General features: G+C 39.4%; 1 protein-coding gene across 1 annotated transcript in view; it reads right to left on the reverse strand.

The window, feature by feature from the left end:
• GPR158 (G protein-coupled receptor 158) overlaps positions 1-17,498 on the reverse strand; it is a 180,218-nt gene that overhangs the window by 98,348 nt on the left and 64,372 nt on the right. Inside the window, exon 3 of the mRNA XM_062494249.1 lies at positions 3,270-3,372. Within this exon, the coding sequence (XP_062350233.1) occupies positions 3,270-3,372 (103 nt within the window). The remainder of the gene's footprint in view (positions 1-3,269; positions 3,373-17,498) is intronic.

Below are 17,498 nucleotides of genomic sequence, written 5' to 3' on the forward strand. Positions count from 1 at the left end.
GACTGCTTTGTCCCAAACCAAATCATCCTGCACTCCAGTCAGAACTCAGCACATGAACACAGAGAGCACAGTGCATGCTGAGCACTGAGCAGAACAAAAGACTGATTCTGCTCCTGTTCTATAATAGAGTAAATTAGAAACACTCCAGTTGCATTGGTGATGTTGCAGTAATTTGGTGAGAATGTAACTGGACCTCTTGACACCAAAACCTGGTCATCAGCCATGGTCATAAGCCTCACCCCTGAGAGGGATCACTGAAGTCAGTGACAACCTCCATACAAGCAAAGATCTGCATGTGTGGGTTGTACTGAAGAACCAAAGCCAAAGGGCAGGCACAAAAAAGAAGAATTCCTGTAGAACTGGAAACATCTCTTGGAATTTTTTATGTGATCATGGCAGTATTAGAGACAGAAAAGTCCAATATTCAGACAAACGAGCCAATTCTTGTGCAAGCAGGGCAGGTTCCACATCCAAACAGCAAGAGCTGAGAATTTCTGCATTATATGGATGGTACATTGCTAAGGAGCAAAATTCAAGGCTTAATTTTTCAATGCAAACCTGATTACCCCATGAGGCAGAGAACAGAAGTGCTTTGGAGAAGAATGTTACAGGAATTTTTTATAAGTATAAAAGTAATCATCAGTTAGGGTATTCTACCTGTACTAATAATGCTACCTAAAAATGAGCCACTAGAAGAAAGTGCATAACCATGTATTCAAGCATTTACAGGTTAATACAACCTGTGTACACGAAATCTGTTTTGTTCTAAAATCTATTTCCAACCTCAAAAAATGCCCTGGAAGTATGTAATAACTTTGTCCCCCTCTACTACCCAAGGTCCTCATTAACACATGCAGAAAAAATAGAAAAGTTTTATGTGTTTTGGCACCATCAGTTCTGAAGAATGAACGCAGACTTGGGAGGGAAATGCCCTCCTAGCTGGCTTCTTATTCAGTAAGAGAAACAGCCTGAATTCCAGCTCTGCCCCTGTCCCACACACTTTTTGGGAAGCTGCAGCCTCCCTGAGAGCAGCAGCACCATGCTGCTTTAAGACAGAAAAGCAACTTATTTGCAGCATCTTTCCTGCACAGGACACTGTTAATGTGACACTGCAGGTTCCCACAGAGCCTACCAGTAAACTGTGTAGAGTGTTCAACATCTCTGCAAAGCCATATTATGAAGTTATCTTTCACACTCAAACCAATAATCTAGGCCAAAAGCAGAACCTTTCCCCCACTCAAAAGCTGGGCACTTCACACACAAAGTGAAACTGTAGTTATCTATTTTGTTGTGGTGCAGAATCACAGCATCACTGAGAAATGCTCCCATTTCAAGACACAACACAATCCAATTTTTCAACTTTTTCAACAAAGCTGGTTATTTTTTTCTATCGCCTTTCTGATATCTTGACACCTGCAAATCTTTGCTGCCTCTTTATTTTCTTCCACTAGGCATACTTTCTAAATGATTAACATTCCTATTCAGTTTCATCTCTTTTATCAGATTTCACCAACCTAGCTCCACAAAGAGATCTCCAGGTCAGACAGCTTCTGTCAAAACCACTTGCAGAATTCATGTCTAGAATTCCTATGTTATTATAATTTTGAACCACCAAATACATACTACAGCTACTTTAACCGTGTCATTTTAAAATTTTCTTTTTACACAATGAAGCTGTGTGGCAAGGCCAAGTCTCCTTTGAACCACAGGCTTTTCTCATTACTTCAGTCATTTCCAATCTCACTGTTCACTTTTTGCAATCATCTACACAACCTGGCAGATGGAGCTGTGTCTGGATAAATTAAAAAAGTTCTTCATTACTGTTTCAAAACTCAGGTTACCTCACAGCAACAAAGGCTCAAATCAAACTGGCCTCTTACGTCCTTCAATATCAGCATTTGCAAACTTCCTTGAGATAAGTTTCACTTTATTAGGAGCTAAATAGCCATTTTAAGTCTCTTCATTCTATAATAAATAAAGAAAAGATGGAGGTATTGCTTTTTCCATCTGAAGAAAATCACCCTCCAGGGGAGTCATGATCTTGATGCTGACTGCAGTTGAAACCTAGGTGACTAATACATACCAAGCATATACATTTTGCAAAACTGATATGAGGTAAAGTTAATCTCATCCCTAAGGATCAATGTTGTTATGATCTCTAGCCATGTTTTTTGTGTGTGTTCTATGGCATTTGGTATGAAGTTTTCTTTATATGCTCTCTCAAGGAATTAAATCCTAACTCTACCAGAACTCACTGAACTCAGGAAGAACCAAACATCTTCCTTACTCTAGCAACAGATTCACACAGCTCTAGATGTCTATTAAGTGGTGATTAGTACTGGAGGAATTTCTCTTGGGGAACAGAAACAGCTGTTTTCACACAATGCAGGAGATAATACATGCAGTCCTGGACCAAGCTCAGTGAAAGTCACTCACTGCCATTCCCTGGATATCCCACACAAACTGATCTCACAACAAGAGCTGATGACATGAACCCCTGGCTGAAGGATGGTGCAAAGAATCTGGGCATGAGATGAACCTGGAAGCAGGAGGCAGAGAAGGATGCCCTGGTACACCTCCAGGCAGCAGCTCTGCACCTGTGACTGCAGCCTGAGCTCTACTAGCACAACTACAACAATTTCAGCACAAAATCCATACAGAAATTTAGTCACATGAAAGCAGTAACAGACATCAGCTTTGGGCATGCAGTTTGTCTATTTTCCCTGACGAGCATCAAACAAGTTCTTTTTCTCCTCTTGTGGGCAATTCAGTCTAAGAACTAAGTGTGTCCTCCTGAGTCCTAGGCTTGAACCATCCCTATTACCTCATCAGCACATATTAGAGTTTGAATGCTCCTTTGAATTCACCCTTGCAAGTGAAGTAGAATGAAAACAATTAAAGCCTGCACAAAGCCAGAAACTAGGGCATCCTAATTTCCTCTGGCTAAACAGAAAATTAGTAGATTAATTTCCAGAATATTTGTGCATGAGCACAAATGCCAGAAATCTCTATTTCCTCTTAGCAAGGCTTCTTTTCATGTTTTTTAATTTATTTACAAATCAAATATTCTTCAAGTGGGTATGTTTTACAGGACCCTCAAGAGTACCCTGAATGACAAACCAAAGGGCTGGAACTCCTTAAGTGATTATATAATCCGAGAGTTGCAAACCACTGGGATTTTACTGTATAACCCTGATGAGGATAAAAAGAAGCCCTGCATTATTAATGCCCTGTTTTCCTTTTTTTTTAACTCAAGCAAAGGCACTTACTCTGAAAGCTGTTCACGGAGAAGATGTTGGGATGATAGAATCCAGCCTTGCAAATACATTTGTAGGCTCCAAGCACAAATCCAAGGCCTTTAATTGGCATGCACTGTGAGAAAGAAAAAAAAAAAGAAATGTCATGCAGATGATCACACAACTGTATACTCAGATGTACACTCAAGCATAAAATCATTACAAGATACTCTGCACAGACTTCTAAGAACAAATAGGCACTCCTTCCAGACCGACAGTATTTTCTCAGCAGTTTTTCCCATAGTCACATATCACTCCAGATTTTTGCCTTGCTGTTCATCTCTGGCAAACAGCAAAGACAGCTCTAATCAAGCCTGTCCTGCTGACAAACTGACCAAGTGACAAATCTGACTCTTGCACATTTGATCTAGGCAGGACATTAGACAGCTGTGTTTTTTTCCTGAAGGGTTTCCAGCACTTTTCCCCATCAGTGCAGATGGGTTTCAGACAGCTGGAGCTCACCCTACATGAGGAAGAACATGAACACCTGCAGCCAAGCCCCAACCTTTCGCTGGCAGCACACGCTGGTGCCCCCACAACAACAGCAAAGTGGAGCTAGTCCAGCTAAGAAAAAGACAACTACTTGTTAGAGAAAATGGCTGCAGACATAAGTCTGACCTTGCTGAAAGAGAAAAAACCTATGCCAACAGGAGTCCCATACTTTTGAAATATCTTGTAATTTTTCAAGGCAGCAATATGTGAATCAAGTACTGTTTAAACTGAGTTTCACTCTTGCTTAGTTTTGACATCAGGTCAGCCACAGCAAATTTATTACCATGACAGAACATCTATTGTTACACCATTTCTGTATATCAAATGGACTTGGCCTACTACAGAGGGAAGAAACAGTCCAGCAACATAAAGGTAGAAACACTTCTAAAATTATGATTCCCAGTATACTTTATTTCACTTCACCAGATGAAAATAGACTACTAGACTAGATGCCTTCCCCATGAGTATAGCTGTACCTATAGCATAGGTTTACCATGAATATGAACTAGACACTAGCAGTTCCTCACTGACCAATTGAATGATTTAACTAAAACAGCCTCTGTCCTCTCACCTCCATATTTTTCACTTGTTTGTGACTGTCTGTGACTTTAGGATATCCTTTTGTATCTAACTGCCGGTGAGTGGAAGGAAGATGCAGAGGACAGGGTTGAGCAAAAAATACCTGAGTACAAAAGAATCAAATGTACACCAAGAGAAGACAGTCTGCACTGTAAACACTCAAGAAAATATCAGAGAAAAAAGCTGTGTTTCTTATAATCTCAAATTTCAGCTTTGCGACATAATTCTGGATGATGTTAGGGAAGCCGCTTTGCTTTTCTTTGCCTCAGTGCCCCAGAGAGCATCATCTCTTCTCACACCCTCTCCCAATCTGATGGCAGTGCAGACAGTGCAGGCCTGCAGGAGCTGTTGGAAAACAACTAATAAATAGGAAACTGGTATGCAAGAACACTGAAAAAGCATACAGCCTTTGTATAAGCATGAAAGGAGAAAAAAAAAAAAAAGAGAGAAGGCCCAAAACTTTTTATTTTCCCCACTCTTTATCTTCACTCACCCTGCAGAAATGTGACTGTTGACAGAGTGGAGGACAGGACAAATTGAAGTGGGATGAGTGTGTGTGCAAGTCCAATGGCAGCCAAGCCTCTTTAACCAAGCAGAGAAAGGTAGTTAAAGCAGTAAAAAGACTTTTTCAGAGAAAAATTCTCTTCTACTTTCTGGCTGCTTGGTTTGTAGGAGGAAGGTACATGCTGCTGTAGAGACAACATTTTCTTTATAAAGAAAAGGAAGAAAAGAAGTAACTCCTACTGTATTATGTGAATGCTGCAGCACCCCAAGTACTGTATTCATAATCCTTTGCCACTGAACAAGTTTATAGAATCACAGAATTGCTCATATCAAATATGCTGCAAGCTCATTAATCTGTTTGGCATTAAAACAAATACTTTACTGATTAACTTTTCACAAGCATCCAATATTCACACCAAATGAAAACCTGTAACTTTTCTTTTGTTGTCACTGACCAGTCTAGAACTTGAAAACGGACCAAATACTCCAAATGCTGCTATCTTCCATTGGTCCAGGATATTATCCATTTTTCCAGAATTTGGCAGCTGTAATACAGCTTTAAAAACACCAGTCCAATTGTTTCTTTCAGTCCACATGATCTCAGGCAAAGCTGTAATAGGGATCAGAATATCAAGTTGAGAGGTGGGATGGAAAGAAGGAGAGAAAGAAGCTTAGATCCCTCTAGATGCAACTTCAGACTCTGAAATTCCAGTCTGCTCAACATTATATGGATTAGAACTATTTACAGCCTGACTCTTGACCTAGGCAGGAAAAACCACTAAATACTATGAAACCAAAAATGGGAAAAATACTTTCTGTGAAAAGAAAAAATTCACTGTTTTTACAAAAGATTTAACTGATAATATTTTGTTAACCAATGGTGACAAATACTATGGTGAAAAAGGTAATAAATAAACTGTTTACTACTGCACGAAAGTAGTTTAGCAAAGAAAGCCCAGATTTGTTTGTTATGTTTATTTACAGATAAAAGCTTTTCCTGGCTGTCTGCAGGTGAATCTACATGACACATAGCAGGCACAAGCCAGCAGCTTTTTTCCTTGCCCTGACAAGTGGCACCTGGTTCTAGTGGCACACTCTAAGCCCAAGCCTTACAAAGCTCAGCCCACAGGACTGGCCATGGGCTTCAAACCCTCAGGAGCCCAGGAACTGAGTGACACACAACAGGCTCTGTAGACACAGCCAGTAAAATATTAATCTGCTGCTAAGTTACTTAAGGTTTGATTCATACAGAACTTGGCTTTGAATAAAAGCAGATGTGTGAAAAATATCTCCTTCCACATAAGCAAAAAAAAAAGCATAAAACTGACCTGGATTCTAATTTCATTATAAATGGGCAAGCACAGCTCTGGGAATAAACCCACCATGTTCCTGAGTATTTTTGCCTCATCAATAGTCATGAGCTTTTAAAAAATCGTACTTTAATCAATTCATAAAACCAGATACCTTAGCTTGGACTAGAAGCCCCATTTAGGCTTGCATCACACCTCCTGTGTGCCAGCAGCCAGTGTTGAGGCAAACAGTGAAAGATGCAGGTGGCTATTGAGCAATCCTGCACCAATTTGTCCTTCAGGACACCACACTCCTAAATGGAATTTGTATCACTTTAACTTCTAGTTCTTATAGATGGCTTGGTTACAATTATGATCAGCTTTATCATCATGTTTGCTAAAGAGAGTATAATAGGTGTCTGTAGAATTCAAAGAGCACGTTTATTCCACCTGTCAGTTCCCTGGTATTGTATTTTTAGCTTTAGAGGATTAGTATAATGTAATGATTCCCAAGCTTTTTATAGTAAGCTTTAAATCATATGTTCAGACAAAAAAAAACCCCTTAGATATTCCATGAATATTTATCTTGAGATTATTTATAAATAAATAGTTCTTGAATCAACACAAGGTTCTAACACATTTAAACACAACATCTAAACCAGTTTTTTTTAAAGTCTGTATTGGTTAAATTTTATGCTGCTTGTTGTAAAGGACAAAGTTGGTAAAAGCTAATGTGATAAAGATTATCTCTGCTGGAAAGAAGATAACCCTCCAAATAACCTGTGCAATTGCTTTGGAAGTCTGAGCCAAATCTTCTGCCACAAGAGAGACAAAGCCCTTCATCAGATGTGATTAGCCAGAAACCAAGTGATGAAGTATTCAGCAGACACACAAAGCAGGTGAGACATCCAGAAGGGGAGAACAGGGCAAAAACAAACAAGTAGTTTAAGAGAAAACATGTGGCATCATGTCCCACATGTAATTTAGAAACTCAGATAAAGGACTAAACAAATCCATACTGTGGCATTCTGGAGCAGAGGGGGCAAACCAGTAATTTTACAATTTAAGCTGGGAAAAAAAGCAAGAAAATCAAACAAAACAAACAAACAAACAAAACCAAACCAAAACAAAACCTAAAAATACAGCCAGCCTTGAGTGGGTACTTCAAGCTTTTCAAAGAGCAGCTTTCAAGATCTGTATTTCCACATGCATAAAGCAACAAGAATGTCTCCCTTTTCTGAAGTCAACTCCTTGTTCAAAGGACGTAGTAAGAGCAATGTCATGATACATAAAGCATAACAAAGACAATACAGGTAAACCCATGTTTCTTTGCTCTGGTTAGGGGCAGCATGTAAAGGATTTCTACAAAATGCAATGTATAGAGTAATGTGCAATGTATAGAGTAATTTTGTACCTAGAACACAATAGCAGCTGGAGCAGGTTGGTGTCCTGCAAAACCCCAGGAGGATTTTTTGGATACAGTTTACCACTCAAATCAAGCGCACATATCCATTAAAAAAAAAAAAAAAAAAGGCAAATAATAAAAAGAAGAAAAAAGCCAAAAGTCAGTAACAGCTCTGTCATTGGAAAGGCGTTACCCATTGTCTTTTCTCTTTTTCTTTTTTTTTTTCATTTACCCTTCAAGACCAGAATGTTGTGTTACAGTGTGTTTGCAGACTCACGAGCGAGCAGTGAGCACATCCATGCATCCAAGAACCTTGTGCATCACCTGGAAAGCCCTGCTTACCTCCAGAGAGCTTGGGAGGCAGCCAGCTTGCCAACCACACTAACACTCATTAACTTTTCTTTTCAAACACAACATTTAGGTTCAAAGAAACAGAACAGGGTTGGCCACTCCGTACTTTTACTGCAGGGTTACTTAGGCCCCTGTAGCTCTTCTCCTCCTTTCTGAATGCATTGGTGGACTTAATTACTTTTTATATTCAAATTTAAAGTGTGTTTTCCAGCAACAAGAGACTTAGAATAACATTGAGTTGTTTAAATCTGGGTCAGTCAAAGCACAGCAACAGCTGATCTGATTCAGCTTAGAGCAAAGGTAATTGTCAGGACAATATTTGTCTTTATAGTTTGATGCTTTGCTAAAAATTCTCCAGTGCTTTTTTATTTTATTTTTCATTATTTTGATTTTGTTAAGAATAGGATGAGAATAAATAGTGATGGCAAGGACCCTCTGCTCATTCACACAAATAAGGGTAAGTGACACATGATTACTAAGAAACCATGAACAGAAAAGGTAATGTCATTCACTAAATGTAAGGGACTGTAGAGTCTTCAACATCTAATTAACCTCGTTTGAACAGTGTCTCAGTTTGGAGATCAGGCTGCTTGTTTGAGTACACATAGGTTTGACTCCCTTCTGGTTCTCCTCTTCTTCACTTCAACCATGATGATGTCATCAGCCCATAGGTGGAAAACACTACAAGTCTGTAAGTGCTAGTGAAAAAAATAATGGTGGAAATGGAGCACTTTTCAAAGAAACGAAGAGAGGAGATCAGAATTATGTACAAATCATAGTACCTTCTTGGAAGATGGTGAAAGGGGAATAAGTTTAATAGAGCAGTGTTTGAAAGCAGGTTACATGGGGGCCATGTTGGGGCTAAGGGGCAGAAAACTCATCAACAGCTGTTGTCATGCACATGGAGAAACATGGTCAGCTTACAAACTAAGCTTCCCACAGCCAGGATCCTTTACAAACAGATCAAAGTACAACAATTGCAGCAATTTTCGGAGGATGGGTAGCTTGGACACTCATAGGTTTTCAGCAATGATATTTTTTAAGACAGATTTTTCATTACTGCTGAAAATACTTGTGCAATCTACAAGCAGACTACTTTAAAAACAAAAATATTTTTATTTTATGGTCTGGAATTGACATTGATAACCTGGATATTATTTTAGAACATATCGAACTTCACTTCTGATTAACATACAAAACAGTAAAATTACAATGTCTCCTCTCCAAGAAAACTGCTCTGCAATTACAGGGGAACCTGTTAACAGACATCAAAGGGACTGAGAATTTTATAGCCATTAAATAATGCAGTGTAATTAATTTGAAGGCACTTTCTCAGGGCCAGATATCCCTGGCTTTGAAGATGAGTTAAGACATTTTTCACCATTAGCACAGGTTAAACTTCATGTAGAGCAAAGTTCACTGCCTCAGTGTCTCAACTAAGAGAGAATTCTCTTCATATTGTCTCTCTAACCCTTTCTTCCTATCACTAGCATAATTACAGGCTCTACACATGGGTAATACTGGAAATATCAAACACTATCTGCAGAAGGCCTTCCAGAAGCTGTCAAGTAATATGCCAAAACACTGAGAAGTGCTTTACCTCTGGATGTCTGGTTCTGCCAACAACTTCTGCATTTACCTGTAGCTTGGCAACAACTGTTGCAAAGTTTGCCTGGAAGATGAGCCACACAATGAGACAGGGGATTAAGAAAGCTTGCCAAAATCTGCAAGAATGTGAGTAATTTCCAAAATCATTTGGGAAGGGGGGCAGAGAGGAAAGCTGTATCTATTCCTGACCCTACAAAAGATGCAGTGTTTTAAGAAATGCAGACTCCCCTAACTTTGTATTACTTATTGAAGTCAATTTTTTAACCAAACATTCAGTAGGCCCATCTCTGCCAATAGTGTGATTAGTAGCCCTAAGACAATTCAGACTATTTCCATTCTGAAATCCATTCTGCACATTTATAAACTTTATTCAAAATACTTATTTACAGTACTAAAAACAGTCTTTCATATTTTTTTCTAAAGGCCAATAGGAAACACTAGAATAGCCAATCCAATCCAGTAACTCATCAAGACAATTGTGGTGCTTAAACACAGAAAACTTATTCACAATAGGAAAGAACAACAGGGAGTTGGGGTGCATGGGAATTGCACAACTCATCTCACAGAAGGACACAGCCAAACATCCAGGAGACTGCACCACTCTTTGGAACGAGTCTGACCATTGAAGTACTTCCAGAATGGACAGCCTGCTTGCCCTGCTAGCAGGAAAGGGAAAAAATTTCCTATGGTTCATCCAAAATTTAACAAATAGCTGCTATAATCAGTAGGTAATTCAGACGCATAATTCAAAGAGGAGAATAAAATGGTGGAGAAGGGTGCATAATATCTTAATAAGTTAACATGGACAACATTGCTAAACCAACATTTTCTAGCTGGCAGATGTAGCTGTCATTTCTATTGCATTTACTAGCAACCATTCATGTAATTACTTCTTTATTCCTAAACGTGGTTTTTAGGCTGATTGCAAGACATACATAACCACATTGAAAAGATCTGCAACAGTTCATGTGTGTTTTCCCAGTCCACCATCACTTTCTGGACTTCCTGCCTAGTTCCAGACAGTGCAGCAGGGGTCAGAAACTAAGTTCCCACAGGCTTAAAGAAAATAGCATCCTGCTAGAAAAGAGATACCCTCTGAGCATCCCTAGTGGGGGGAGACTACATCACGAGGACATACCTTTTATTAGACACCAGAGAAGGCTCTTTGAGCATGCCACAATCACAAGGAAAGCTTCAGCTGGCACTGATGCTGTCTTAGACATCAGTGAATGGCATAACATCCTCACAGACAACCTCAGGAAGTGTGGACTGGATGAGTGGACAGAGAGGTGGATTGAGAAGTGGCTGAATGGCAGGTCTCAGAGGGTGACCAGTGGTACCCCCTAGGCCCAGTATTGTTTAGTTTGATCACCAGTGGCTTGGAAGAAGGGACAGAGGCCTCCTCAGCAAGTTCACTGTCAACACAAAGCTGGAAGGAGTGGCCGATACCCCAGAGGGATGGGCAGCCCTTCAGAGGGACCTTGACAGGTTGGAGAGATGGACAGAAAAGAACTGACTGAAATTCAACAAGGGCAAGTCCTCAAGAATTATCTGGACACAATCCTGTGCAACATGCTCTAGAAAAACCCAGCTTGAGCTGGGAGTTTGGACCAGATAATTCACTGTGGTCCCTTCCACCCTGACCCATTCTGTGATCTGTGATAAGAAAATACATTAGGAAACCAGGCTATAATAATCTGATGTTCCTGTTCCTTGGTATTCACCCCATCTTTAGGACTTGGCCTATTTTTCCAGAGGTTTTGACTACTCAAGGCTTCCAGGAGTCTTGAGTTGAGTCCAACTGGGCAAAGTTGAATAACTTATGTTCCTAGTTACAAAATTAATACTTTCTGAAATTCTACTTGAGGATTTTGTGTGAAAGCTGCTTGAGAAGACAGCTGTATAAAGGCACAAATTTTAATATATTTGGTCCATTTTACAGCATTTTACAGTAATGTCACATTAGACAGAAATTGAAGGAAAATACCAACCTCACTAGTACTTGAATGAAGAGACAGCATCTTCTACTACAAAACAGTCTGACATAGTTAATTGCAGGCGTCTTTCTGTCTTTTTGCTGGTCACTGGTAAAACAAAACCCTCTGCTATGTTCTGTCCATCAGCAGCATGCATTTTAAAAGCATTTTTCTTTAATTTGAGAAGACAGCCAAATCCTGCAGCAGAGTGCTTGCTCTGTCCACAACTTATCAATTGCCTCGCATTAATTTTGCTTCATTCTGGACTGCAGCCCCTACAGTTTGACAATGTGTCAACTCATCAGGAAAGTTAATCTTATTTACAAGATACTGTCAGAATATGGGTTTTTCTACTTGTCAAGCATATTTTCATGTTCAGGCACAAGTCTCCCATCCTCAGGGTTGGAAATGTCCCTCAGAATTAAACACCACAGTTTCTGGGTTTAACCATGATCTGAGCTCTGTTAAATTACAGATTCTCCTTGATTGCTTTCAATCCCACAGTGAGAAGAAGCACCATATTGTTGCTGTCAGAAAAAGATCCTCTCCAAATCCCACTACTTGACAGCAACAGCTTCACACTGATCTCCACCGCCTGGAGCTGTACACTCACTCATTATGAGGCACAAGTCCTACAGAGGTGCTGTATATCCCACTAGCACCATGAAAACAGAGCACCCACTGTTTGCCAGCTATTTGATAGCTCATTCCACCTCTTCTTCAACACTAGGTCAACTCAAGAGTTTTTTAAAATGCTTTGGGCAAGACAGTTAAACTTTTGGGCTACAAATCAGAAACAAAATGTAATAACAACCTGATATGAAACAGCAATACACTTGATAAATTAATACCCGTCTAGTTGCTTACTGCTTCTCATCCAGGACACCTCAGAGATCAGCCAGGAAAATGAAATCCTGCTTTTTGCTCTGAACACTTGCTTTTTTTCTGCAACCTTTATCAGATTTGATGAAAAATGTCCTAATTTTGAGTAGCAACTGTTCCATCGGTAAGTCCTCACTTCTAGGTCTAAGGCTAGCCAGAGGGTTGGTGATCAAGCCCCATATATGAAGCCATCACATTCTAGACAGACACCTTTGAAAGTATTTCCTCTATTCTTCTGCTTCACTTATTTCAAATCTAGATTGTTACTTTTTTCCAAAGCAAATGTAGCCTTGATGACTCATATCTCACTCCCCCATTGCCTTCTGGAGCTGGAGGGTTTGGCCATGAATGCAAGTTCCTTAGAAGTTTCATTCCAAATGACTGCTTTTAATGATGCTTTTCTCTGCCCATCATTATTTTTCCTTCAGGTTTGCACTTATTCCAACAAGGCTATTCCTGTGCCCTGGTGATTAAAAGACACTTTTTCCTGTTCTGCTCGACTGCCATTTCCTGCCCAAGCTGAGCTGCTCCTCCATACAAGGCTACAACCTTCCTCCATTTAACATTAGGAAAGCCACACACTATAAAGCTGTTCTCTGAAGGTCACAGCATCACATGAGCTTTGATACAGTCCTGTAAAGAGCATCTAGACTAAAAATAAGGGCTGTGTCCAGATATCCATAGGAATGGAAATATTCCCTTATTCTGTCTCCAACAGGGAATCCCTGCGTCACAGTCCTCTCACATCCACAGGAATTCTAAGTGGGTGCCTGCTGGAGCACATCACCCACAGCTTGGCTGGTGCCAGGGCCCTGGAGGGGCTTTGGAACAGTGGTATACCAGAGAATCCATGGAGCAGTCCAGACCCATAAGTGTGCCAAGGTGGCTTAAAATCTTGGTAGCAGCCCTCCTCTGCTGTGAGATCTTTAAGCAGGACACCTTTCTTCTTGTACAAATATGAAGTACAGATTCCTGCAATGTGAGAGCTCCAAGCATGGCAGCCTTCTTCTTGTATGATTCTAGAGTATAACTGATCTTTACCACAGAAGTGCAGTCACATTTAATCAGTCTTCTGAGATGTATAACACTATACATTCCAAAACTATAGTTAAGTTCAAATGTAGGCTGGAAGCATGAACAAAAACATACTTTTTTTTTTACTTTGTTCAGTACTGTGCTTTCCCTTGGTTCATCAATGCCCTGGTTTTGAGCCAAGGTCCCAAACCTTGGGACAGATTGCACAGTTCCAAAATGAGTTCCCTGCTAACCCAAACAGCAGATGGCCACACCACAGAAATGCACGATGATGTTCCGGATTGCAGCACAAAGCTACAGCAGAGCATCAAACAATCTCTGGAACCAGAAACTCTGGAACTTTCTATTCCTTCTCCTGGTAGGGTAACGACTGTTAACATTACTTGAAACACACATGACTGCAAATTTGGAAAACAATTTCCTAGGAATCATTAAGAATGTCAGAACATTCAGCAAGTTTACTTACACTGTAATTATTTCTTCCTCAAGCACTGGCAGGAAGTGGCAGAAGAGGAACTCAGGATTCAAAGTGGCCTTCAGGCAGTACAGTACCTATCACTCACCAATTCTATTTAATGAACTTGCATGAAAACAGGGCTTAGGGAATAACAAATAACATAGTACATCATCTGAAGAGTAAGCAAGCTGGAGTTTTCTCTCTATTATTCAGCAGCTGGCAGGAGCTGATTCACAAAGCATGATGGACTGGATCTTTTCTGACATCATCAAAATTAAAAGTGAAATTGTTTTCCATTATTAATTATAGAAATGTCTCTTGTTTTCAGAGATCTCAGAAATGGTGAAACAGCATCTGGTAGCAGTACACTGTAGACATATAAAGCTCAGCAGACAATAGGATGCTTGGAAGAGTTTGCTTCAGACTAAACAAAATGTCAAGTTTACTTTCTATCTGACAGAACAAACTCATTTTTTCTGGAAGCCACTACAGAAATAGCACCAACACTTAATGTGACACACGTGTGCACACAGGCGTCCACCCTCACTCTCAGTCATTACTTTTTAACTCTCATTTTGAAGTAACTTGAAGATGTGGCAACAGTTACCACTTCTACCCACTAGCAAAATCCTGGAGACCAGGGAAACTACAGCCTAGACAAATCAAGGCGGAACCAAGTCCTTTCCCACATCCATAGATTTTAGTTGGTACTATATAGATGCTATAAAGTTCACAGTGGAAGAGGAAGCAACTTACAGGTTAAGAGAGAAAATTTTTGGTTGGTAGCTCCATTAACTTGCACTTTAAAGGCATCAGATTTTGTTTCATATATATAAATATATACTGCTCGCAGTTTCCTGGGTTAACAATTCCAGAACAACGATATTATAGCACAGAGGCTTGTAAAATTCCCTTACTATTATGTTTTCTGTTACTGCTTTCCCCTCTCTGTCCTTTTATCTCTCATTCTGCAAAACTCAACACATTGCTAAGGGCATAGGACTGTGACCCACTTCCCCAGAAAAGCCTCCCACCTCATCCCCAGGAACAGCACAGACTCTCCATTTGCCTCATTCCAACAGACTCCTATTTCAAACACTTACAAAGCAAGACACAAGTCCAGGAACCAGCCTATTTACTCTGAAAAGCCTTTCCAGTTTAAATACATTGAGCAGTATTTTCCCCAATCTTCTGAAAGTGCAAACAGGACACAAACTGGGTCTTCCAGATTTCTATCCTGAGACTTGAAAAATTCCATCTCAACCATTCACTTTATTAAAACAAAAAAAAAAACCAAAAAAAAACAAAAAAAAAAAAAAAAAAAAAAAAAACAAAAAAAAACACAAAACCCACCAGGTAAATTGTATTAACATGCTTCTGCATGGTAGGCAAATTATTAAACCAGCAAAGTTTGTAGACAAGAGTTTCTATGGAATTTTCTTGAGTCTGAGCAAACTCTCAAGAAATACTGTTATTGCTTCACAGATTCCAGGAAGTTTCTGAATTCTATATACCAAAGTTGTAATTCTATAATAAAGTGAATACAAACTCATAATATGATAACTATGTCCAAAAGTTCAATCTTAGTTATCTTATTATAGGATTGCATTATAGGACTGTATTATAGAATTACAAAACTGCAGGAATGGACCATGGCAGAAGCTTATGGTGAAATCCTACTCTCTCTCACATCAACCTTTCTGTGAGTCAGCTACAGAATATGTAATGAGAACCCTAAAGCCCAGAGGCAACGTTCTGAAAGCTCAAAAATTCAGAAATATCACAGGAAAAAGCAAAGTGCTGTCTGTTGTCAGCCTAAGAATCCTGCAGAGCCTGCAAGTTTCCAGGTCAAGTTTGGAGGTTCTTGGTAAGGTTCAAAATGTTCAGAAGTTCATGGGCATGGTCACTCCAGGTTAAATGTTTCCACAGACTGTCAGTGTGACCCACCTACTAACAATCCTTACTTATCTCTCACCAGGAAAACGTTTCCTTTACTCATTTACAGGCTTCTTTCCCGCTTATCTGGTAGATGACATATCTTTTCCTTATCTATGGACTTCTCTGGAGTGGGGAACTTTTTTTTTTTTTATACCACCTTCAGATTCTCAAGACATCTCAAGATTAGGAATTTCATACAGCCTTGTACCATGAGAAATGTTTTGGTGAAGTAGTATATAAACCAGGCAGTTTAGTCAGCATCATACCCATAGGGAAATACGAGGGGGGGAAAAATGAACAAAAAAGGAAAGTTTTTCTCTAAAAAGCAGTAACTTGCTCACTATAATGCAAATATTTTTTAAAGTATTCCTGTGACATACAGAAAGTCACCTGACAAGCTAAATTGTACTTAGATATTGCTATCTTTTGAGACTGTTTAACTGCTTATAATTATTCTGACTTGTAAAAAAAAAAAAAAAACCCAAACTCTTAATTTTAGTAATGATGCTGGTACTGATAGAGCAAGTTATAGACACTAAAATTAATTGTATTCAAACTAAAGCAAATTTGGGAAACATATTGGGATGCACTCAGCATTTGGCTACTTTTCAAATTACAATCCAGCATTTTTATAGGCTTGTGGCAGCGTGACTAGTTTTGTGAACATTAAGTTCCCTGGGTAAGGACCAAATGGAAAGAAATGAGCGGGAAATTAAACACCCCCACCTACAGAACACATCCCTCCAGCAGCAGCCAGGTGAGTGCCAGTGCCCTTCCTCTGCCTCCAGCTGTCACATGTGAGACAGGAGAAGGGTGGACCTGGATATACTGCACCCATCAGGCTTTTTATCTTAGTCTCCACAGCTACAAGACAGGTGATTTAACACAGAAAATACCTTTGTCTGCACTCTTTAGCACTTTACAAAATTTTCCCCAGGTATCCCATGCAAACGATTAGTATTCTTAAAACTGTCTTTCTCCCTAGAAATATGCCACATGCTCCTCGGCCACATCTCTTAACTAACTTCCATTACAAAACTCCAAAATAAATACATGGCATGTGAAAAAAAATCTCATCTTGTACCAATCTCTTAGCAATAAAAGTAAACACTACTGTTAATTTTCAACAATAAATATTAATTACATACATCCACATGATTACCAACCATATAAAGTCAATATAAATAAAGGACCCCATCCAGTATCTTCCTCTCTCATACTTCTTGCAGTCTCTAAATCTTCCAGACAAAGCCATTTATCCTGTGCTGCTGAATCCCAAACTAGAACTGAGGAAACATATTTGAAAGGCAAACCAGCTTTTAGTGGCATATCAAAAGCAGCTGAAAATACACAGCAGTTTATAGAAGAAGACAATTCTTCAGGAAATGATTAGTGGCTATTTTTCAGAAACACAATAATATCCATAGAGCTGCACAGAACAAAAGACATATACAGTCTTTGTCACATGAAGTTTATTGTGACAGACACTTGAAAGACAAAATGAGAAGGATCCCACTCTATTCTCATTTGCCCTTATTTTAAATAAACCAAAATTCCAGTGACTCCAGTGCTTCCAGTCACCTCACTGAAATTACTGGCTAATGATGCTTGAATCAAACCCACCTTGTCTCCTTCTGCTTTTAATTTATACTCAGTATCTTTAATAAAAATTAATTTGTCGAGATT

The sequence above is a fragment of the Cinclus cinclus genome, chromosome 1 (assembly GCF_963662255.1).
Source record: "Cinclus cinclus chromosome 1, bCinCin1.1, whole genome shotgun sequence".
Taxonomy (NCBI): domain Eukaryota; kingdom Metazoa; phylum Chordata; class Aves; order Passeriformes; family Cinclidae; genus Cinclus; species Cinclus cinclus.